This window comes from Pteropus alecto, unplaced genomic scaffold, assembly GCF_000325575.1.
Source record: "Pteropus alecto unplaced genomic scaffold, ASM32557v1 scaffold20, whole genome shotgun sequence".
NCBI classification, from domain to species: domain Eukaryota; kingdom Metazoa; phylum Chordata; class Mammalia; order Chiroptera; family Pteropodidae; genus Pteropus; species Pteropus alecto.
In genome coordinates this window covers 29,373,053-29,397,706 of record NW_006436298.1, presented here as the reverse complement: position 1 = coordinate 29,397,706, position 24,654 = coordinate 29,373,053, and the positions used below count along the sequence as shown (strand labels likewise).

The following is a 24,654-nucleotide window of genomic DNA, read 5'->3' as shown; positions in this document are numbered from 1 at the left end:
AACTGGCTCTCCATGGGTAAATAGAATTGCAATTTACTGGGAGCAGAAGCCATTGGATCTAAACATTAAACAGTAATTGACTATTTCTGGATGTGGAGCCTGGACTAACTTGAGATTTAAAACCTCCTGGGGGAAAAATGAATGAATGAATAAAAATAAAAACTTCTGGGGGCCCACTCTTAGGTGGATGCCCCCGCTCTAAGGGTGCCCCCACCAGGTTCTCTCTGGTTGAGAAAAAAATTCTCTCATATTTTGGGCTGGAAAACAAGGAAAGTAACCATTTTGAAATATGCCCCAGAGAAGTCTACTCTTGGTAACAAAAGCCTGCCCTCTAGGGGAACTACCGGAGTTTCCCCAACCAAACTTTAGAAGGGAGGGCAACTAGACAAGTCAATCCTTCTGCGACCTTCTCATCTGACATAAAGGAAAGAAAAAAAAAAAAATAAGCTAAGCAAAACTTATGAAGGTCACAGCCTAGAGACTCAGGCCCACTAAAAAAAAACAACCTGGTAAAGTTTAAGATTTAATCATAAGATTATAGAATGCTTTCTCTCTACAACACCACCATATCTAGTATAATGACAGATAATTACAACTGAAAGTGATGCAAGACACATGCTATTAATAGTTTCTAGGGAAATCCAAAGACAATAGGGAAGATAAAATGTGGATACCATAGAAAATTGAAGCCTCTGACACATGCAATTACAACATACTTTAAACAGTCTAACCCTAGACAGATAAACATAAAACCTCACAATAAAGACCTATTTACCTGTGTTCTTATTATCTGATACATAATGTCTGGCTTTCAACAAAAACTACAAGGAATCAGAACTAGATTCAGGTATGACAGAGATTTTGGAATGATCAGACTAGGAACATAAAATAAGTATGATTAGAATGCTAAGGGCTCTAATGGAAAAAGTGGACAATAAGAAAGAAAAGATAGATAATATAAATATATAAATAGAAACTCTAAGGAAAAAAATAAAAAATAAGTCCCAGAAAACAAAAACACTAAATACTAGAACACAAATGAAGAATCCCTTTCTTGGGCTCATTAGTAGACTGGACAAGACTGAGAAAAGTATCAAGGACTTTGAAGATATGTCAACAGAAACTTCTCAAACTGAAAAACAATGAAAAAGAGAATGAAAAACAAAACAAAACAAAAAACTGGAACAGAACACCCAAGAACTGTGCAGCAATTTCAAAGACATAACAGATCTGTAGTGGAAACACCAGAAGAATAAAGAAAGAAAGGAACAGAAGAAATAAGTGAAGTAATAATGACTGAGAATTTTCCAGAATGACAGATACCAAACCACAGACCTTGGAAGTGCAGAAAACAAGGTGGACAAATATAAAAATAATCTACACCTAAGCATATCTTATTTAAACTGCAGAATCAAAAACAAAGACAAAATCTTGGAAGAAGCCAGAGGAAATAAACTTACCCAGAGAGGATCAGGGATAATTTACAACAGACTTCACAAACCAGGCAAGTAAGAAGAGAGTGGAATGAAATTATTAAATGGTTGAAGAAAAAAAAAAAAAAAACTCATTAATCTAGAATGCTGTGTGCAATGAAACTATCCTTTAAAAGTAAAGGATAAATAAAGATGTTCTCAGACAAACAAAAAATGAGGAAATTGTCACCAGTAAATCTGCTTTGCAAGCAATGTTTAAAGAAATTCTTCAGAAGAAAAGAAAAATGAGATGAATCAGAAATTTGAATCCACACAAAGAGCATTAAGAGATAAGTAAATGAAGATAAAATATTCTTTTGTTTTCTTATTTTAAATTGGCATAATAGATACTCTTCGTTCAAAACAATAATGGCAATAGAGTGTTCAGCGATTATAGTTTATGGATAGTGAAATGAGTGATAGCAATCTTATAAAGGGGGAGGGAAGAATTAGGACTACTTTAAGATAACTGCACTGCCCATGAAGTACTGTAGTGTTATTTGAAAGCACTTAAATGACTTGTAAATGTATATTGGGAATTCTAGGGAAACCACTCAAACATTTTTAAAAAGAAGTATAACTGCTATGCTAACAGATAAGAGAATATGAAATCTCATAAAACAGTCAGTTAAAATCAGAGAAGGCAGAAAAAGAGGGAAAGATGGGAACAAGAAAGAAAGCATGAAAGAAAGCATGTTCATAGTAGTCTCATAACTTTTATATTTTTGTTGTATCATTTGTAACATCTCCTCTTACATTTATAATTTCATTTATTTGAGCCTTTTGTTTTCATGTCAAATCTAGCTAAAGGTTTGTCTATTTTGTTTATTGTTTCAAAAAACTAGCTTTTAGTTTCATTGATCTTTCTATTGTATTAGTCTCTATTTTCATTTTGATTTTTATTTCCTTCTGCTAAATTTGGGCTTAGTTCCTTTTCTAGTTTCTTGAGGTATAAAGTTAGGTTATTTATTTGAGATCTCTTTTTTCTTAATGTAGGTATTTATTGCTATGAAATTCTCTCTTAGAATTGCTTTTGCTGCATCCCATGGGTTTTGGTACATTTCCATTTCCATGTATCTCAAGGTATTTTTTGATTTCTTTTATGACCCATTGGTTGTTCAGTAGCATGTTGTTTAATCTTCACACATTTGTGAATTTTTTATTTTTCTTGTAAGTGATTTCTAGTTTCATACCATTGTGGTTAGAAAAGATATTTGATATGATTCAATTTAAAATGTATTAAGAGTTGTTTTGTGGCCTAACATATGATCTATCCTGGAGATTATTTCATGTGCATTTGAGAATATATTTTGCTGCTGTTCGATGGGCTGTCTTACAAATATCAGTTAAGTACATCTGGTCTAACATGTAGTTTAGGTTCAAGTTTCCTAGCAGGTTTTTCTGTCTGGATAATTTATCTGTTGCTGAAAGTGGGTATTGAAGTCCTCTAGTATTATTGTATTGCTGTCTATTTATCTCTTTAAGTCTGTTAATATTTGCTTTATGTATTTAGGTGCTCCTGTTGAGTGCATAAATATTTACAAATGTTATATTCTCTTCTTGGATTGATCTCTTTTCATTGTAAAGGGACCTTTGTTTCTTTTTATAGTCTTTGTCTTAAAGTCTGTTTTTAAATATAGCTACCCCAGCTTTCTTTTGGTTTCTATTTTCGTGGAGTATCTTTTTCCATCCTTTCACTTTCAGTCTGTGTGTTTCCTTACATCTGAAATGAATCTTTTGTATGCAACATATAGATGGTCTTTTTTAAAAAAACTATTTAGATATTCTATATCTTTTGATTGGAGTATTTTGTCCATTTACATTTAAAGTTATTATTGATAGGAATGCACTTATTGCCATTTTGTTGTTTTCTGGCTATTTTGTGGTTCCTGTATTGTTTCTTCTTTTCTTGCTCATGCTTTGTGATTTGATGATTTTCTTTAGTAGTATGCTTAGATTCCTTTCTTTTTATCTTTTAAGGATTTTATATAGGTTTTTGCTTTGTGGTTATCATGAGGCTTACATAAAACATATTTATATCAGTTTATATTAAGCTGATAACCTCAAATACATACTAAAGTTCTACAGTTTTAATCTTTCCCCATTATTTTATATTTTTGATGTTACAGTTCACATCTTTTAACCTCGTGTATCTATCAATAAATTATTATAGGTCTGAGCTCTTGGTAGTCTCACAAATCTTTGTAATTGTGCAAACCACTTTTGTTTTTAGTGGTGCCCAGTGACTGAAGGTGTGCCAAAACCTGTCAGTGTCCCAAAAGAGAATATTGCAGTCAGCACCTCCATATTCAGGCTAATTGGAAACTGGACCCTCAAGCACTAGATGGGAAAGTATGTTGTTAGGACCCTTCTATGGAGAAACTGAGAGATGGGCTTTTTTGCCTGCTTCCTGTGTGCTGAGCCTAAGTGATTATAGATGTGGGAGAGTGCTCCTCTTCTTGTTAATAATTGCTTCTTTGTTTGCAAGCCCCTTGGGACTCGTGAATACAAACTCCATTGGCTCTCTGGGTCAGGCACCTAGGGGCTCATCCCTTGGGCAGCAGCTGCAAAAGCTGGGGGCACAGGCATAGGCTCCTTCCAAACCCTTTGCTTCTTAGGAAAAACGTTAGGACTTGAGAGCTCCTTTCCAATAAAATGGCACTGTGCCAGGAGTGAGGTTTATGGTGAGAGTGTCTCAGCTTTTCCTTCCCATTTCAATGTTAGTAACGTGGGTATTTTCTCATTTGCCCAACGTGTAGGAGTCACTCAGCTAGTTACTGGATTTTTTTTCTGAGACAATTTCTCCATGTGTAGCTGTAGATTTGGTGTGTGGGTGGGAGCAGGTAAGTTCAGGAAGCTCATATGTTATCATCTTGGATTAGAATGAGGATAGTCTTTTCAACAAATAGTGCTGGAGTAACTGAATGTTCGCATGCAAAGAAAAAAAAAGGAGAAGGAGGAAGAGAAAGGGGAGAAGGAGGAGGGAGGAGGAAGGAAAGGAGGCAGAGAAGAATAATCTAGATGAATTTACATTTGTCACAAAAATTAACTTAAAATGGATCAAGACCTAAATGTGAAACTCCAAACTCTAACACTTCTTAAAGATAACAGAGGATAAAATCTAGCTAACTTTGGGTTTGGTGATGACATTTTTAATACAAAACCAAAGACGATGCAAGAAAGAAAAAAAAAATGTTAGTCTTTATTAAAATGAATACCCTTCTCTGTGAAAGATGCAGTTAATAGAATTAAAAGACAAACTGCAAGCTGGGAGAAGAATGTATATCTGGTATAGGACATATGCAAAATATTAAAAGAACTTTTAAAACTCATCAATTTGTGAATAAACAATCCAATTAAAAGTGGCCAAAAGATCTGAATAGAAACCTCGCTAAAGAAGATATACACATGCTGATAAACATATGAAAATATGCTCAGTATCATATGCCATTAGGAAATTGCAAATTAAAATGACAAAGAGATAGCACAACACATCTTTTAGAATGGTTAAAATTAAAAAAAAATAAACTGACAAAACCAAACGCTAGTGAGGATATAGAGCAACAAGGACTTGGATTCACTGCTACTGTAATATAAAATGGTAAGGGACTTTGGCAGTTTGGCAGTTTCATACATAGACATAGTCTTGCCATTAGGTATTTACCCAAATGAGTTGAAAATATATGTTCACATAAAAATCTGCTAATGAGTTTTTATAGCAGCTTCATTCATAATTGCTAAAAATTGGAAACAACCAACATACCCTTTAATAGAAGAATGGATTGATAAACTGTAGATAAAATGGAATATTATCCAATGATAAAAAGAAATAAGCTATTAAGCCATAAAAACATGGAGGAATCTTAAATGTATATTGCTAAGTGAAAGAAGTCAGGCGACATACTATATGATTCCAACTATATTACATTCTGGAAAAGGCGAAATTATTTGTTCATCAGTTGTAAAAAGCGTACCACAATAAAGTAACATAATAATAGGTGAAATAGGTGAAACTGTGTGTAGGTGGAGAAGAAGTATGTGGTAACTCTATATGCTCAATTATTCTGTAAACCTAAAACAGTTCTAAAAAATGAAGTTTACTAATTTAAAAAGGGCAAAGAATATATAACAGAAAGTATAAGGTTTGTGAAGCCTAAAATATTTAGTATCTGGTGCTTTATGAAAATACTCATTAATTTCTAGTCAAAACCTACTTATTTGAAGGAAGTGGTTTTCAGATTGGATAAAAAAAATTAAATTCCAACTAAATTTAGTCTACATGAGGCCTACATGATATAGTTCAAAGATAATGATGATATAGTTCAAAAATAAAAAATATGAGAAAAGTTATAGCATAAAAACACTAAACGAAAGAAAGCTGGAAGGAATGTATTAATATCAGACTTCAGAACCAATAAAATTATAAGGATAAAGACATTACAAAATGATAAACTGGTCAATTTACCAATAAGAACTAACAACTCTACTTATGCATGGAGCTAACGACGGACTCTACAGATACAAATAGGAAAAACTGTATAACTGGGAGAAAAAGAAGACAAATAGAAGTACACTTGGAAACTTGATCATTACCCTCTCAAGGGAGAAAAAAGAAGTACCAAAATCACAATTACCCAACCTGAACTAATTTGTATCTGTGGAACTCTCATGTCAACAACAGTAAAGTGCATATTCTTTTCAAGTACAAATGGAAAGTCACTGAAAAGGCCATATCTGGGGCCATAAAACAAATCTCAAAAGTTTAAAAAACTGAAACTATAGAATATGTTTTCTACCACACTTGGAAACTAAGCAACACGCTTCTAAATAATCCATGAGTCACAGAGGAAGTCTGAAAACAAATTAAAAGAAAATACATGGACCTGAATGGAAACAAAAATACCATATATCACAATTGCAGGACACAACTAAAATAGTAATTAGGGGAAATTTTATACTACTAAATACACACAATAGAAAACAGGAGAAGTCTCAAATCTATAATCTAAACTCCATCTCAAGAATTTAGAAAAATAAGAGCAAAATTAAACTCAAAGGAAACAGAAGGAAGCAAATAATAAAGATACAATTAGAAATCAATGAAACAAAAACACGGTTCTTTGAAAGGTCAATAAAATTAACACATCACTAGCAAGATTGACAAAGATAAAAAGCAAAGAACACACAAATTAACCATTATCAGTAATGAAACAGGCAATAAAACCATCCCCATAGATATTTGAAGAATAAAAAGGAACCATTATAAACTCTACACAGATAAATTTGACAGATAATATGAACTAATCCTTAAAAAGCACAAACTGAAAAAAAAACACCTAATATGAAATAGATAATTTGAATAGCTATAATAAAAACTATTTAAGAAATTGAACCCACAGTTTATAAACTCCTCCTAAAACATTTTCTAGCCCTGATGATTTCACTGAAGCATTCTACCAAACATTTGAGGAAGTAACAGTGATTCTACACAATATCTTCTAAAAAATAGAAGAGGAGAGAATACTCCTTTAATTTATTTTATGAGGCCAATATTATTCTGATAGCAAAACTAAGGACAATACAAAATAATAGACACTACAGACCAATCTCTCTCATAAACTTAGACACAATAGCCTCAGCAAAATGTTAGTAAATTGAAACCAACAACATACAAAAAACTTTGTCTTTTTGGTACTTAACATTCATCATCTTTGCTATTTGGGCCCCATTCAGTGCATGTGTGAGTTAGGGACTTGCCTACTTCTAAATCAATCAAGAAAATAAATATTTCTTTCCTCATCTTCCTGATATCAACAAGGATATGACCTTAAGCTCAGCTGATTGGACCGCTCCTACAAGATTTTGATTTTTGAAAAAATAACACAAAAGCCAGTGGTCAGTGAGAGATTACTTGCAGCAGCCAATGCAAAACTGAGAGTACTGCAAATGCATTAGGTCTTAGGGGTAGGAAGAGTGGGGGAGGGGCATCTTGCTAAGAAGAGTAGTCCTATGATGTAATTTTAATTTGCCTTTTTTGTATGTGTTGAAGGGTAGATTCTTGGTGGTTTATAGAATTTATTTCTGTACAATGAATCTATTTCAAAACAATGGTTTTCAAGACATGGGAACCGGTCAGTGAAGGATAGTGTAAGTGAGAAATGGGGAGCATTCAAGGTGAGCCCTATGATTCTTCCAGCTTACTGCCTTATGAGAGTGTTTGAGATCTTGTCATAAGGATTTGGAACTAGACAGATTCTGGCAGACTCCCTGAGTTGAGCTGATGAGCTGAAAATCCAGGGAAACTAATACCGCTAGAATTCACAGGATCTAGAAAAACCACAAACAATTCTGAAGAACAAAAGTGGAGGACTAACTCAGTAAGGATAAAATACTCAAGAAAGTAGTATTGGTATAAACATAGCCAATTAGATCAAAATAGTTGAACAGAATAGAGTCCAGAAATAGGCCCACATTATAAGGATAATTGATTTTTGACAGGGCGCATATGCAATGTAGTGAAGAACATACAATCATTTTAACAAATGATGCTGGAACAGTTAGGTATCTTTACATAAACAAATAAATTTCGATCCATATCTTGTACCATGTAAAATAACTCAAAATGAATTGTAGATGTAAATGTGAATTGTTAAATTCCAAGAATATAAGGAAAAATTTTGTGAACTTAGGTTCAGTAAAGTTTTAGATCACCAAACACATGATCCATACAGAAATATATTGATAAATTGGACATCATCAGAATAAAAAAACTTCTGGTATTTAAAAGACCATGTTAAGGAAGTTAAAAACAGTCTAAAGATTGTGAGAAGATATTTGAAAATCATTTATCTAACAAAGGACTAGTTTCTAGAATATATAAAAAACTCTCAATGCTTAATATGAAAACAAATAATCTACAAAAATAGGCAAAAGATTTGAACATTTAACCAAATAATAAATATATACAGATGGAAAATAAACACATGGGAGAATGCTAACATCATTAGTCATTAGATAAATGCATATTAAAAACCACAATATGAAACTACTATACCCCTGTTAGAATGTCTAAAATTGAAAAGACTGACAATACCAAGTGTTGATGAGGCATGCACAAAGCAAATGAAGCTCTTATGCACTGCTAGTGGGAATGTAAAATAGCATAATCACTATGGAAAACACCTACCATATTATCCAAACATTCAATTCTTTAATTTTTACTCAAGACATGAAAGTATATGCATACAAAGACCACATAAAGATCAACTGCATGAAAGAAGCCAAAGAGCACATATTATATTTTTCCATTTCACAAAATGCTATGAAATGCAAATAATAGTGACAGAAAGTAGATCAACAGATACCAGGGGGCAGAGGAATTAAAAGGAGCATGAAGAATCTTCTAGGGGTGATGATTAAGTTTGTTAACATGATAGTAATGATGGTTTCACAAGTGTGTACATAGAGCAAAAAAATTCAAATTGTACACTTTGGACATATAGTTTATTGTATATCAGTTATATCTTAATAAGGCTGTTAAAATGATTATTTTAATAATATTTTTATGGATCTCATAGATATACATTAATAAGTATAATGCAGTGATGTTATAATTACATTCAATCTTTTTTTTATAGAACAGGACAGTCTGGAAACCTGACAGCTCCTTGCAATTCTCATTGTGGATGTTCATCTTCATTTTATTCCACTGTATGTGGAAGAGATGATATTGAATATTTTTCTCCTTGCTTTGCAGGGTGTGCATATTCTAAAATATTAGAAAATAACCAGAAGGTAGTTAATTATGCTTCTTTCTCTCCAGTAAGATGTTGAACTTGTAGACAATGTTTACATTTCACTCCTAGCTCTCTATAAAAGCTCCCCTCCCCCTATTTTCCTTTTTATCAATGTTTAAAAGAAGAAAAGAACATTTACCTTATGTGGCCCCAATACAGAATGCTTGTGGGAATTGGGAGTAGAAAAGATACTCTCACATTAAACCATGCCTCCTGATAACCATTCCTACCTTAAGATCTTTCAGAAAATCCTTTCAAATCAACATTCAAAATAAATGCTAGATCTGGCTATCTTCATCATTTCCTCTGATGCTGCCCTGGTCCCAGTCACCATTGTCTTGTACCTTATTTCACACCTTTTCAACTATTTTCTCTGCTTTCACCCTTACCTTCATAGTCCAGTAGTCTCAATATAGCAGCCAAGTAATCTTTCAAAATATGTCATTTATACATATATCCATCCAATGGTTTCACATTACTAAGATTAAAAAAACAAAGTTCTTAAATTGGTCTTGCAATTACCAGTTTCTGTATAATCTACCCTTCCCCCACTACTCTGATTTTATTTTCTCTTAGTTTCCTTCATGTTCACTCTGCTCCACCCACATTTTTCTCCTTGCTTTTCTTTGAACTTATCAAGTAAGCTCTAGCCCCAAGGCTTTTCAATTTCTGTTTTTGTTTTTCTACCTAGAATGTACTTTTTCCAGCTAACCAAATAGCTCACTGCCTTACCTCTGCTCAAATATCACTGCATCATTGAGATATTCACTGATTATATTAAGTTCACCCCTGTACTTTTTCTTGCTTTATTTTTTAATCTGTAAAATATTTGTCACCATGTGCTCCATTACATGTTGTTGTTGTTGTTGTTATTTGTCTCGTCCAAGAAAAAATTTCTCTACATGAGGGCAGGGATTTCTGTTGTATTGTTTAGCGTGTTTTCCCAGCACCTAAAATGATATTTAGTACATGGGCACTTAAAAAAAATAGTGGAATGTATAAATTGAAATTAGGACATTTGGATATTTCTTTTTCTTTTTCTTTCTTTTCTCTCTCTCTCTCTCTCTCTTTTTTTTTTTTTAGCATGTCCAGTAGCCACTTAGCAACTCCCACAAACAAACTGAGACGATTTTTGGACCACCACTTTATGCCTCACTCAGATTTAACCCATCTGTTTCCTCTTATTCCTTCACTAGTAGTAACTTAGAATCTTTTCAATAGATTAATAAATTGCTACCTAGTCTCTGTATCTTCAAACTCTATATTAGTTTTCTTAGAAAATATTACCTTTTCATCTTTCTTGAATTACCAGCTGTGTAACAACCACCCCAAATTTTCATTGCTTTCCATTCAGGGCTACATTGTGACTTTCACTGGCACTATATACTTTGCCTTTGTAAGCCCCTTCCTTCACTAAAATAATTAATTTAAAAAATTCATGTACAACTGCATTTCTGTGAAAAACAAATATGATCCAGGCTGGATCCATTATTATTACATTCTTTTTTTTAAGACACTAAAGTTACAACATTTTTATGTAGCTCTGTTGTATTTTAGGCCTTAGACACTGCCTTCTCAGTGTAATAGATAATAGCCCTGTCATCATTACATAGAAAATAAAGTCTTATCTTTACAGTATAGTCCCAAAACCTTCCACGGTTGGGTAACTGTCCATACTTCAAATCCCAACTAAAGTTCCATTTTATTACATTTTCCTTAACTCCCTTCAATTTACATAGCTCTTCAATAGTTATTTGTGTAATTAAATGTAATATTTTTGGTGGAATTCTTTAAATAGAATTTTTCCTAAGTAACTAAAATTAAATACACACACACACACACACACACACACAATTCATTTAGGTAAAATACCTTGGACTTATCATTAATGTTTCATTTTTAAATAATGACAGGCAGATTTAATATAAAGGTATTTACTAATAAAACTGGTTAGTCCTCCTGTAGTTATTGATTTAATTTTTATTTTACAATAAAAGTTTTTGCATTATGACTATATTTCTAAGATTGTTTCCTATCTTAATTTTCATAGACATACTTCAATTGTTCTTGCATTAATGAAGGATTAATAACTCCAGATGATCAAGGTGATTTTATTGATGCTCGATCTGGGAAATGTGATACAAAGTGCTCTAAATTGCCTCTGTTCATTGTTCTTACCTTTTGTACAATTGTATTTGCTGATTTTGCTGGTATACCAAACCTCCTAACCATCCTTCGGTATGTATATATTATTCATAATCATTGTTCATTTAATACATAAAAATCAATTTTAGGAAGATTTTACAATATCGTAAGTAAATGATTTATTCTTTTGTTTCAAGGTAGCAACTGCTAGAAAGGAAACTGTTACATTGTCAAAATTCATGTGTATGTTTAACTCTCTATTGAGTGCATATATAAACAGAATTGCTGAGTTATAAGCTACACATATGTTAAATTCTTTAATAAATTACAAAAGTATTTGCACAAATTCATTCTTCTAGCATTCTATTGTTGTTTTTAACTTTAAGCAATTTTGATGGATGTGTGTATTATTTCCTTGTGATTTTAATTTCCTTATTCAGAAGACTAATATTGAACATATTTTCCTTTATTTACTAGCCATATGAGTATGCAGTTTTGTCAAATGGCTGTTCATTTCTTTTGTATATTTTTACACTGGGTTTCTGTCTTTTCATTATTGACTTCCAAAAAGTCTTTATATATTCTTTATATACTCCCAAGTTGGGGGTCATTCGTCATATATAGTCTTTACAAATATCTTTTCCAACTCTACAGCTTGCCTTTCCACTCTGATAATGGCATCTTTTGAGTGAAATATATTTTTTAATTTTAATATCCTGTTTAAGAAATCTTAGCCTAATCAAAATCATAAGGACATTTTTATGTTATTTTAATAAAAGAGTATATAATCAATAATTCAGCCGGAATTTTTTTTCTTAAAGTAGGGATTTAGGTTTGCTTTTTTAATATGTATGTTAACTGACTCACCACCATTTATTGAAAGGCTATCCTTTCCCCACAGCAGTGTACCAACAGGCTCTATGTATGTGGGTCTATTTCTGTATATTTATTGTGAATATGTCAGGCTTTGTTGTAAGCCCATCTTCAAGATTATCTTCGCCATTCTTGGCCCTTTGTATTTCTAGGTGATTAAAATTACTTAGTCAATGTCCATAAAAAATATGTTGAGATTTTTATTGGAATGCCTTTGAATCAATTTGGAAGAGCTGCTATACTTACCACACTGAGTCTCTTGATCAGTCAGTGAAGTATAATCTCTTTATTTATTTAAATCTTCATTTATTTCTCCTAATAATGTTTCATAATTTTTTCATGGTGGAGGTCATATATCTCCATTAGATTCATTCTTAGGTAATTGATGTTTTTGATGTTTATTATAGCATAGTATAGTATAGTTGTTTATTGCTGGTATGAAGAAATGGAATTCATTCTTGCGCTTTGACTTCGTATTCTGTGATTGTGTTCATATTAATTTCAAATAGTTGGTAGATTACTTCAGATTTTTTATGTACATAATCATAATCTGCAAATAATGATTTTTATTTCTTTTCCAATCTTTATACCTTTTTTCTTGCACTGATTAAGCTATCCTGTACAATGCTAAATAGAAGTAGTGATAGTTACTCCTTGTTTTTTATGCCCATTAGGATGAAGGATTTTGATATTTCATTGTTAGATATGAAATTTGCTGAAAATTTCACCATTAACTGTGGTATTTATAGCACCTATTAGAAAAAGCCAGTTTGCTTCCATTTCTAGTTCATTAAAATTTTTTTAATTAATAAATTTTAAAATTTATCAAATGTATTTGACATATCTATTGAGATTATTGCGATAAGATATGTCTACTTATTCTACGAATTAATCGGATTTGGTTAGTTGCTCAATTCATTTTGCTGGTATAGTTGGAAATTTTGTATGAATAAAGTTGCTTTATAATTTAATATGCTCGTCTGGTTTTGGCATCAGTGTTATTTTAGCCTCAAAAAATGAATTGAGAAGTATTTCCTCTTTTCCTAATATCTATACTATTTTATCATGGTGTAGTATTACTTTTTAATTAAATCTTTGGAAGAAACCACTTGTGATGTCACCTGGGCCTGGAAATTTCTTTGTGAGAGGTTTTAATTAAAAATTGAATGACTTTGTGTGTGTGTGTAGGTGGGGAGACTAATAAATCTTTCTATTTTTATTTTAATAATTTCCATCATTTTAATTTATTTTTATAATTATTTTATCCACATATATATTTCTATATATTTGTATACATGCCTTTTTTATCTAAATGTGCATGCTGAATGTCTGATATACATTTTTTCTCATTCTTTAAATTCAAATATGCCTTTCAGTGTATTTTTTTTTTATTGGAACTATGTGTTATTTGGAAGTGTATAGTTTAATTTCTAAATATTTGGAAATTCGTTATATTTTTGTTATTTATTGTTAGATTGAGTCCACTGTGTTCAGAGAACACATTTTTATCATTTCTTTTCTTGAAAATGTCTTTAGACTTACAAATGATTTAAAATTTTATCTGTTATGGTGGATGTGTTCATTTTTTAAATTTCTATCATCTTTGCTGTATATATCTTGAATCTATATTAGTTGAAAACATTTAGCATTGCTGCCACTTCCTGCTTTATTGACTCTTTTATCCTTATGAAATAGTCCTCTGATAACTTTGTCTTAGAGTTACTTTTTCTGACTTTAATATTGCTTTATCGGTTATATTTTTAGTAGCATTTTCATTAGATACTTTTCTTTTTACTTTCAATCTTTCTCTTACTATAACTATTTAAGGCACATTTTGGAAGCCACACATAGTTAGCTTTTTAATTGGAGTATATAAACTATTAAAATAATTGCTAATGTGTTAGGATTTTCATCTATTATTTTACTGTTTGTTTTAAAATTTTTCTACTTGTTCTTTTAGTTCTTTCTTACTTCTTTTGAATTGATAGTTATTTTTAGTTTTCATTATTTCCCTCTATTATTTTGCTAACTATGTATTATTTTATTCTTCTTGTATAGTCACTTTAGATCTTACAGGAGTATGTATTACTTATTAGAGTCAAATGTACAGTAGTACTTTTGCCACTCTCTGGATAATGTAAGAACATAAAAATACTTTAATTCCATTAACTAACTCTCTTCCAAGCTTTTGTTATTGTTAGGTATTTTGAGACTACTTAAATTTTAAATCCTAAAGAATGTAATTTTATTTATTATATATTTAATAGCACAGTACCAGAATCTCTTCATTTTTTTCCTGCATTTTTTTAGGGGTCATTCCTTCCTCTAGAAAAGTTTGTTTTACTGTGGGTCTGCTGGAAATGATTTTTGTTCATTTGTTTCTTGTTTAAAAATATCTTTAATCTACTTTTATTATAAAATTATATTTTGACTACTTATGGAATTCCATGTTGGTCATTATTTTCTTTCAGTACTTTAAAAAGAAATATTTAACTGTCTTCTTGCTTTCTATAACATTTTATTACTGTTCCTTTGAATGTAATGTGTCTTTTTCTCTAGATGCTTTTAACATTTTCTCATTGTCTTTGTCTGTCAGCAATTTCACTATGATATTCCTTAATATAATTTCGTTTGTATTGATGGTTCATGGAGTTTTAAAATGTTCTTATGGCTTTAAAAGAAAAGCTTGCTGTCTTTTTCTATTAGCTACTAGGATGGTAACTGTATTAGTTTGCTAGGCTGCCAGAAAAAGGTACAACAGGCTGGGTGTCTAAAATAACAGACATTTGTTTACTTACAGTTCTGGAGACTAGAAATCTGAGATCAAGGTGTTGGAAGGGTTGGTTTCTTCGGATGGCTAAGAGGGAAGGACCTCTCTTTGGCTTGTAGATAGCCATCTTCCCTTTTGTCTTCACATTGTCTTAGCTCTGTACATGTCTGTGTCCATATTTCCACTCACTATGAGGACATCAGTTATGTTGGATTAAGGCCCACGAGGCGAACTAAACTTTAACTTAATTTTCTCTGTAAAACTCTGTCTCCAATACGGTAGCATTCCAAGGTATCGGAGAAGAGTTAGGATTTCAGCATCTAAATTTTGGAGGAGATACAATTCAACTCATAGCAGTAACAAACCACCCCAAATTTAATGACAACAATTTATCTGTATCTTTCATAGTTCACTGAGTTGACTGGGTTCAATGTGGGTAGTTCTTGGTCAGAGTTTCTCATGAGCTTATGGTTAGTTGGCACATGACACTTGAGTCATCTGACAGCATAACTGGGCTGGATTTCCAAGAAGGCTTACAATTTAGGCAAAATTTTGCTGGGAGACTACTGTTGATTTGCCATAAGTGGACTCTTTATGTGACCTGTACTTCTGTTAACAAAGTTCAACAATTTCAAAAGGGTGCGGCCCAAAGTGTTAGTGTTCCAAAAGACCCAGGCATAAACTGTAGGCTTAATTTGACCTAGGCTGACAGTCCAAGAATGTCACTTTTCTGGATTCTATTTTTCAAAAAAGTCATTATGTTTCAAGGGGAGGGTGATTTGATTCTATCTCTTAATGTCAGGAACAACATGCATGTATAGGGAAATAAAAAGGAATCGGTGATAGTCATCTTTGGGTGATTATCTACCACAAGATCTTTCATTGGTTTTGGGAAATTCTTAACTATTCTTTTTGCAGATACTGCTTCTGCTTCATTCTTTCTCTACTCACCTTTGTGATATCAAATTATACATACCATAAATCTTTCATTGTGTCCATGTGTTTCTTATAGAACTCTTATAAGAAACACATAGACACACTTTATATTTTTGTACTCTGTGCTTCAGACTAAAGTTTTTTTTCACTTATCTATATCCTAATGTATTAATTCTACCTCCACCTGCTTTTTCAGTTACTTATATACATACTAGTTTACTAATTCTATCTTCGTCTGTGTCTAATTAGATATTAAATTCACCTATTGAGTTCGTAATACTAATTAGCATATTTTTCAGTTAGAGAATTTCATTTCTTTTTAGTACATTCTATTTATCTGAGATTTTGGTGATCACATGAGCCTAAGAATGACAAAATCTTTTTTTCTCTGCAGAAATTTTCTGAAATCTAAAGCTGTGTGATGCTTAAGTCTAAACAGAATAATATCATTTGTTTGTATCTCTTTGTCAGTGTTCTTAAGAAAAACTAGTTCTTCCATTCTTTCTTTCCCTTCCATCTCTCTTTATTTTTACATGTTTTTGTCTTCTCAACTGTGATAGTCATCGTGGATTCAAACAGGAAGGTAGATGAGTACTTTAAAGGGGAGAGAGCCAGGGAGGAAGAAAAGCGGAAGAAAAGTGACCAGGTTCCTTCTGCCTGGACATTTGAGGGTGGAAAGATAGACAGCAAAGCAAAAAAAAAAAAAAAAAGGTTACACGTATAAGTATTTAATTGTAATATTAAAACATGCTGCAAAGAAAATATAGAAAAATGCAATGAGAAAATTATAAGATGATCTTACTTACTTTGGAGATTCAGAGAGGGTATGCCTGAAGATATGTTACTTAAGCTAAACCCTAAAAGATGGAGAATGAGTATTTCACATAGTGGGAATGACATATGCAAAGATTCTAAAGTACCTTCATAAGACTGTTGTATTTTAGAAAGTCATGAACAAGGAGGGAGATAAAGGCAAAAGTGAAGTGGCATGGAATGAGACTAACAAGATTGGATGACCCTTGTAAATTTATTTGCAATTCTAGATTTTATCCTAAGAACAATGGGAAGCCTCTGAAAGATCCTAGTGGAGCAGTGAAATATTCAGAATTTCGCCTTAAAAAAAAGCACTGTGGCTCTTATATGGAGAATGGACTGAAAGGATAAGGATGGTTGTTGGGAGGTAAATTAGGAAGTCATTTCATTTTCTTCTTTTTAAGGCAAACATACAGGCTTGGAATAGGCCAGTGGAATTAGAGATGAAGAAAATCCGAGAAAAGTATATGAAAAATGTTTATTTTTAATAATAACTTGATTATTAATTGTATGAGGTCAATAAGGAAAAGGATAGTATCAAAGATGCCACTTTGACTTACAGATTTTGGACTTGAAAACTGCATGGATGATGGTTCCACTTGTGACAGGGTGCACTAGGGGAAAACCAACTTTTGTGCAAGGCAGGAACTTAAGTCTAGAACTCGTGTCTTACATGAAAGATATGGACTGAAAATATACATTTAGAAGTGGTAAGAGATAGTAGAAGCTGCCTTTTACATTTGGAAGAGTATTAATAAGCTTTTTGTTTACTCAATGAAATCCTTAAATCATCCTATTATAGGCTTACTTGTTAGAATACAAAAAAAAAAGCATTCACTTTGTTGCTAAAACATAGGAGTTTATGCATTAAAATTTTGTTTTTCTATACATATCAGTTATTTGTTTTTGTGCTGTTCATTTAACTGATTTTGCAAAATCCTGAGAATCAATCTTTTTGCCTTGTTTAATATATCAGTTAGAAAAAGTTATAATCAAACTGAAGATATATAAATACTTAATTATACTTATGAGTTATGGTCTGCTGAATAGATGTTTCAGAGGACACTCATATCATATTACATATAAGAAAACTACTTATGCTAAACGAAGCAGAACTCTCAATTACAGTTAGGCATAAGACTCTTTCCACTTTATACCAAAAACTTTATACTAAAGTGTGGTTCTAAAATGTGGCACGTTACTTCTTTTACTTCTCTTTAGTAAATCTGCTCGTAATAAAAGTGTATTTTTTTAATTTAAAAATATTATCATTTGAGAATTGGTTAATTTATTTTCATTTTCCTGGTAGTAAACATTTGAGGAAAGAATATATACTTTTTTCCAGGTTGACAAAGGTGAAATTATCTTACTTTTCGCAAAATAGTCACAAAATATTATACGTATGCTACATTTTAATACAATGAGTTATTTTGAACGAAAATATTGGTCATACTAGTTTGTTTTGCAAGTTCTAGAACAAGGAAATAAAGGATAAACAATTTACTTAAAATATCATATCTTATAAATTTAGTTATTTTTTACTTTCTGAAATGTTGATTTTTTTGTTGTATTTTCAATTTATTTTCCAAACTACAATATGTAATGTTATACATTATTTTTCTTTTTTAAACAAACGCCTGGTTTGACCAATATTCCTATTGCTATTCCTATATAGAGATCTTGTTTTCATTTGGGAAAGTTATTTTTCATTTATTTTAGCTTTTGAATAGTGAGTGTAACAGTGAGAGATCCAACAGGAAAGAGATGATACCCTCAGATTAGGACAATTCAAGGTTGAATAAAGTGGTTATTTAAAATGCGGGCAGGGTTTAAGGAATCTCAAGGTACAGTGCAATACCTCTGGTCTGTTACCACCTCAAGCTCAAAGGGAAACAGGGGTAAGAAGGAGAGAAACCTGTAGGGGAGAATTCTTTGTCTAGACACCTAGTCAGCCTGACCTAATTGTGCAGGGATGGACCTTGGGAATGAAGACCATGACCTCACTTTCCTCCCTCATGCCACAGCACCCCATTGGCAGAACCCATTCAGAAGCCAGAAGGCAAGAGAGCCTATTGATGTAGTCCATTTAGGTCAGCCTCCCAGAGCAAGGTACAGAGAGGTAAAGAGTGGCTCTCACAGGGGGAAAAAGAAGGTTCTAAAATAATGGATATTCACTCCAAAATGAAGAAAAAGAAGTGGGAAATCTAGTGCTACTTTTTTTTTTTTTTTTTTTTCAGTAAAGGGAAAGGAGGATGGGGCCGAGGGTTTGGGTCATAATTGCTTCTTTTTTGTGAAAAGCAAGAAGCTTTGGAATTGGTTGGCAAGGGGCAGGATATGAAGAAATGGGAGTTGTTGCAGTTCTTTAATTCAACCAGATTGAACCCTGTTAACTGGCTAAAGATTCTTAGTTTAATTGAGGCACAGAAAAAGTATTCTTTAACCTAGAAAACATTCTCTATAGCTATTAATAATGGTATTTTGATGATATTATTGCTCTTTGCTTGCAGTGTTGTATCTGACGAACAGCGTTGTTTGGCCTTGGGTGTGACCTATGTGATTTTGAGAGTATTTGGTATGGACTTTTGACAATCTTTTATTACACTGAAATGTTCATTTTTTGATATGTGTGTCTATATGCATATTTATAATTTCAAATAAATAATGGTAAACTGAAACAAACGAATGAGAGAGCTGCTTTGCAGAATTGGGCAGTAATACATAAAAACAATACCTAATATAAAGCCCATCCTAACTGTCATATAAAATATGCATTAATATTATATTCGATTAGAAGAAACAATCTATTTGATCAGAAGTATGTTCATCAAGCTCATACATGTGGTTTAGTAAGCTGAAATAAAACACTCATGTAAACATAGCAACTATACATTGCTTGCACATTTGGGAAGTCACTAACCTAGACTAGTGCTTTTAAACATTTCATTACCAAGGACAGTGAATCTGATGTTTTTAGGGATTTATATCCAAAGAACAAATTGGTTTTGCTGAGGATAATACACTCTGTACTTCAGGCTTTCTTAAAATAGCAAACACTGCTTTCAAATCCACATTATGGCTATATTCAGACTTCTGATTCAAGCAGTTGATTGAAAATATTAGTGGGGTAAAGAAACATGATTGGATTGAATTGAGGTATACGGAGTTCTCAAAATCAATATTTAGTACCTCTTTAAAATACTTTCTCTTAAATTTTTAATTCAAGAATTAACAAGTTTTGAGATGTCAACTAAATAACAACATGCACACCATTCTAAAAAGATGCAAATCTATCAGTTTTTTACACTTACAGGGATAAGACTTTTTTGAAAACACATTGTTTCTAGTTATTAACAGTCCTATCTACAAGTAAATTCTTAAATAATTTTAAATGATATGTTTACAATGATGAAGACTAAATATATAGGTGTAAGTTTAATTTTAGGATAAAAATCATTCTGATCCCAACCTATAGTGTTTTCATGGAAAATTTCAATCATGATATTTTTCATAGGGAGTATACCTGGACCAATTGCTTTTAAAATGATAGGAGAAACTTCTTGTACCTTTTGGGATACTGGATACTGCGGGAAAAGAGGAAGTTGTTGGATCTATGACATGACAAAAATGGCCTACCTATTCGTAGGAATATGTAAGTGATATCTATTGAAGAAATGTAGAGAGGTAAAATTGTTTTAAAAGTTTATGGTTGTTTATAAGGTAGAGTAATAATAAACTATGAACAAATCAATACTGTGATGATTAAAGAAGCCTTATATTATTTAGAAAATATTTTGGACACTAAAATACTATAGAATTTATGTAAATACTTGAGTCACTGCATTAAATACACAATTGTATTACGTTATTCCTGAGTAAAGGGTGATAATAAGCAGGATTTCAATTTGGAAAGTGATTTTCTTTGTAAACATATACAACCAAGTAGTTTGACTTTGTGACCCTTTCCATTTTCACAGTAAAAGACTGGATAATTAAAAAAAAAATTTTTTTTTGCACCACTAAAAAGCATCAAGATACCCTTACCCTATATAAATGTAAATTTCATATGGTTTCTTTTGCTCGATGATGTAATAGTGCTTGGCACACGGAAAACATTCAGTATTTGTAGAATAAATAAGAGATACAAGGATTAGGATGCTGTGGTGCTGTGAGCTATGGTCAAAGTATTGGGAAAGTCTGGATATGCTTGTATCACTTTGGAAAATTCACTAGATCTTTCTGGACTCAATTTATTCATTTGTAAAATGAGGATTTTGGAGTACATAACTTCTGAAGTCTTAATCATTGTTAACATTTAATGATTTTATTGTAGAGATGCTATTGGTGTGATAAATATTTTAAAGTAGTTATATGTTTTATGATTTTACTAAGTGGGTTCAGTAATTAAAAAAACACATAATGATAGACTCTACCATTTAACAGTAACAAATACTTGTTTGATAAACAGTATACAGTAATGCCTTCTAATTCAGAAGTTGATTATCAAGCAGTCAACACTGAATAAAGTAAAATTCAAGAAAAAATTAAAAAGTCAAAAATGACATTTAAGAAGTCAAAATGAATTCCTCAGAGATAATCCAACAAAACTAGACATTGTTCTTAAGGAAGTCCTCTTAAAAACACTTCTGAGCCTTTTAAATTTTATTTTAGATATACCTGTAACATGCTTAACTATTTTCAAACACAGGACATAATTGAGAATGTTGATAAACTACTAGAGAAACTGCTAAGGAGCTGTTAAAAGGAGATAACAATAATAAATAACATAAATTATAATGAGAGGGCAAAACACAGGAAACATAAGAATATGCATTTGTGGCAATTTTGTATAAACTAGTACATTTTAAAGTATATTCTATGAGTCAGTTGAATCAGAAAAACTTGGAGTGCTTGCTAAAAATATAAGATTTGAGTCTCTGAATTAGAATACCAGGGTTTGGTGGTAGGCATGTGTATTTTTAATAAAGCACCTTGAGGACAGCTTTGTGAAAGACTAGAACTGTACTGTTCAATGTGGTATATATTAACCATATGTAGCTATTTAAATTTAAACTAAATTAAATGCAATTAAAAGTTCAGCTAAATTTCACATGTTTAATGGTCACATTTGACTGCTGTATTGTACAGTGCAAATGTAGAATGCTGTCATTGTCACAAGAAGTTCTATGTACACTACTACTCTAGAGCAAGACATTCAACCAGGGATCCATGAACCCTAGGAGCCCACAGTGAACTTTAGTATATGTTTGAAATCTTAAAATTCTATTTCTACATCTTATGTCCAAAAATTTTTCCCCAGTGGAGGAAGGCTGTGGCATTCAGATTCACAAAAGTTTTATGACTTAAAAAGCTGGTAAAAAAAATTATCAATTCACTGGTTCCCTTTGGTAGCAAGGAAATTCTTCTGATATCTCTCAAATCTTAAGTTTTCATTGAGATGACTCATTACATACCTTTTATCTCAAATGAAGGATTCCATCAGCTTTAGTTTAATTACAGTAGAGAGATGATTTATGTCTTTTGTAACATTTCCTGTTTTAACTTGTCATGTTTACCACTTCATCGGGTTTATTTATTTTGATAGAATTTTTATTGAAATATATTATATATACAGTAAAGAGCACATATTATAAATGTATAGCTCAACACATTTTAATAAAGTGAACATACCTGTAATTAGCATTCATATCAAAATAGTATATTAGAATTAGTAAGTATATTTAGTAAGGTTACTTAATATATAATCAATATTTAAAAATCAGTTGTATTTCTGCAAAAATCAGTTACATTTTCTATACAACCAAATACAAAAATAATATAAAAACATTAAAAAAATCAAGTACCAAGAAAAAAATCTATTGAAATTTATATAAAATCTCTATACCGACAACAACAAATTTTATCTGAGAGACATTAAAACCTAAATAAATGGAAAAAATGTATCCTGTTTACAGATAGGAAGATTTTAAAATGCCTCTTCTTTTAATTAATCTATAGTATCAAGTGATCAAAAACAAAATGCCAGAAGGTGGGGGTTTTTTTTTGAAATTGACAAGAGAATTGAAATTTGAATGAAAGCCAAAGGGCCAAGAATTATCAAGAGAATCTTGAAGATGAACCAAAATTTTAGGATACATGCTATCAGGTATCAAAGCCTATTATCAAGCTATAATAATTAATACAGTAGAGTGCAAGTGTCAACACACTGACGAATGAAACAGAATAGAGAATCCAAAAACAAACCCACACATGCACACTCAACTGATTTATGGCAAAGGAAGGAGACACTGCAATGGTAAAAAGATGGCCTTTTAAATAAAGGATCATTTAATATATGCATATCTAAAAAAATGTATCTTAATCCTAATCTCAAATCATATACAAAAACCAATTCTAGATGCATTGCAAATCTAAATGTGAAAGATAAAACAATAATGCCTTTTAAGAAAAACAGGAGAATCCCTCCATGGTCTTGGAGTAAGAAGAGATTGAATAAACAGGATACAAAAAGCACTAGCTATAAAAGAAAAATCAGACTATGTTAAAATTAATATGTTCTGATCATCAATAGAAATAATTAAGAGACAGAAAAGACAGCTGCAGTTTAGAAGACAGTAAAAAAGGTGAAAAAGAACTAATACTCAAAATATATAAAAAACTCCCACAAATCAATAATAAACAAAAGTTACATAATTTAATAGCAAAGTGGACAAAAGAAACTTCCCAAAAGTCGATAATCAAATAGCTAATAAGCAACAGAATGAATAAATAAATCGTGATAAAATAGATAAGGGAATACTTTACAACAATAAAAGGGAAAGATATACAACTATATAAAATATGGATGAATCACACAAAAATAATATTAAAGAAAAAAACAGTCATAAATTAGTATTCACTGTATGATCCTACTTATATAATTTTGACCTGAATATACTTCAAAAACAAAAAAAACTAACCCTTTTGGGTTAGTGAATTTGAGGAAACATGAGGAGGGCCTCTGGGGTGTTGACAGTGTTGTTTTGTTGATCCAGATGCTGGTTACTCTCTGTTTGTGAAAAATGTATCAAGCACTACTATAAAAAATTTATATGCTATTGGGTAAAATAGATCTTAGGTATTTGGTTTGATGGCTTTTGATAATTGAGTGAACCTGTGAAACCAGCACCCAAAACAAGAAACAGAAATTTCTTCTATGCCCCTTTCTAGTCAATTTCCTTCTTCCACAGATAAACCTCTTTCAGATTTCTATTACAATATGTTGGTTTTCCCTGTTTTAGAAATTTATGTGAATGTAATACAATATATACTGGTTTGTTTGTTCTTGTCTATCTTGCTTAATATTTTGCTTTTAGGAAATTCAGCCATGTTATTCTATAGCAGTAGTTTGTGCTTTAAAATTTTTTCTGAATACTATTTCATTTTGCGATTATATTACATTCTCATTAATGTATTTTGGGTTGTTTATAGTGCTTGGCTTTATAAATAAATGTGTGAAATATTGTGTCATTATAAATGAATAGACTCATTAATGTTTCCTATTTTATCTTTTGAACCACTATAATTGTTATTGTCAGATAATTGATATTATTGCTCTAAAATATTTTCTACTTTAATTAATTTAGTTGATTTAATTTAATTATTTTAATTTAATTGTTGCTCTACAATATTTTTTACTTTAATTAACAGGATTGTTTGCATTCAAAGTTCAAGTATTTTTATATAATACTTGTACTACATTAAATTTCTGAAACGAAATACGAAAATTAATAAAAACCCTAAATCAATATTTCTAAAATATTTGTTTGTATTTGGAAAATGATGAATATTT

At 31.4% G+C, this 24,654-nt stretch overlaps 1 protein-coding gene across 1 annotated transcript in view; it reads left to right on the top strand.

Moving 5' to 3' along the window:
- Window positions 1-24,654, top strand: part of SLCO6A1 (solute carrier organic anion transporter family member 6A1) — a 71,903-nt gene that overhangs the window by 46,611 nt on the left and 638 nt on the right. The window contains 4 exon segments of the mRNA XM_006913381.1: window positions 9,110-9,266; window positions 11,319-11,506; window positions 19,313-19,377; window positions 20,317-20,454. Of these exon segments, the coding sequence (XP_006913443.1) occupies window positions 9,110-9,266; window positions 11,319-11,506; window positions 19,313-19,377; window positions 20,317-20,454 (548 nt within the window).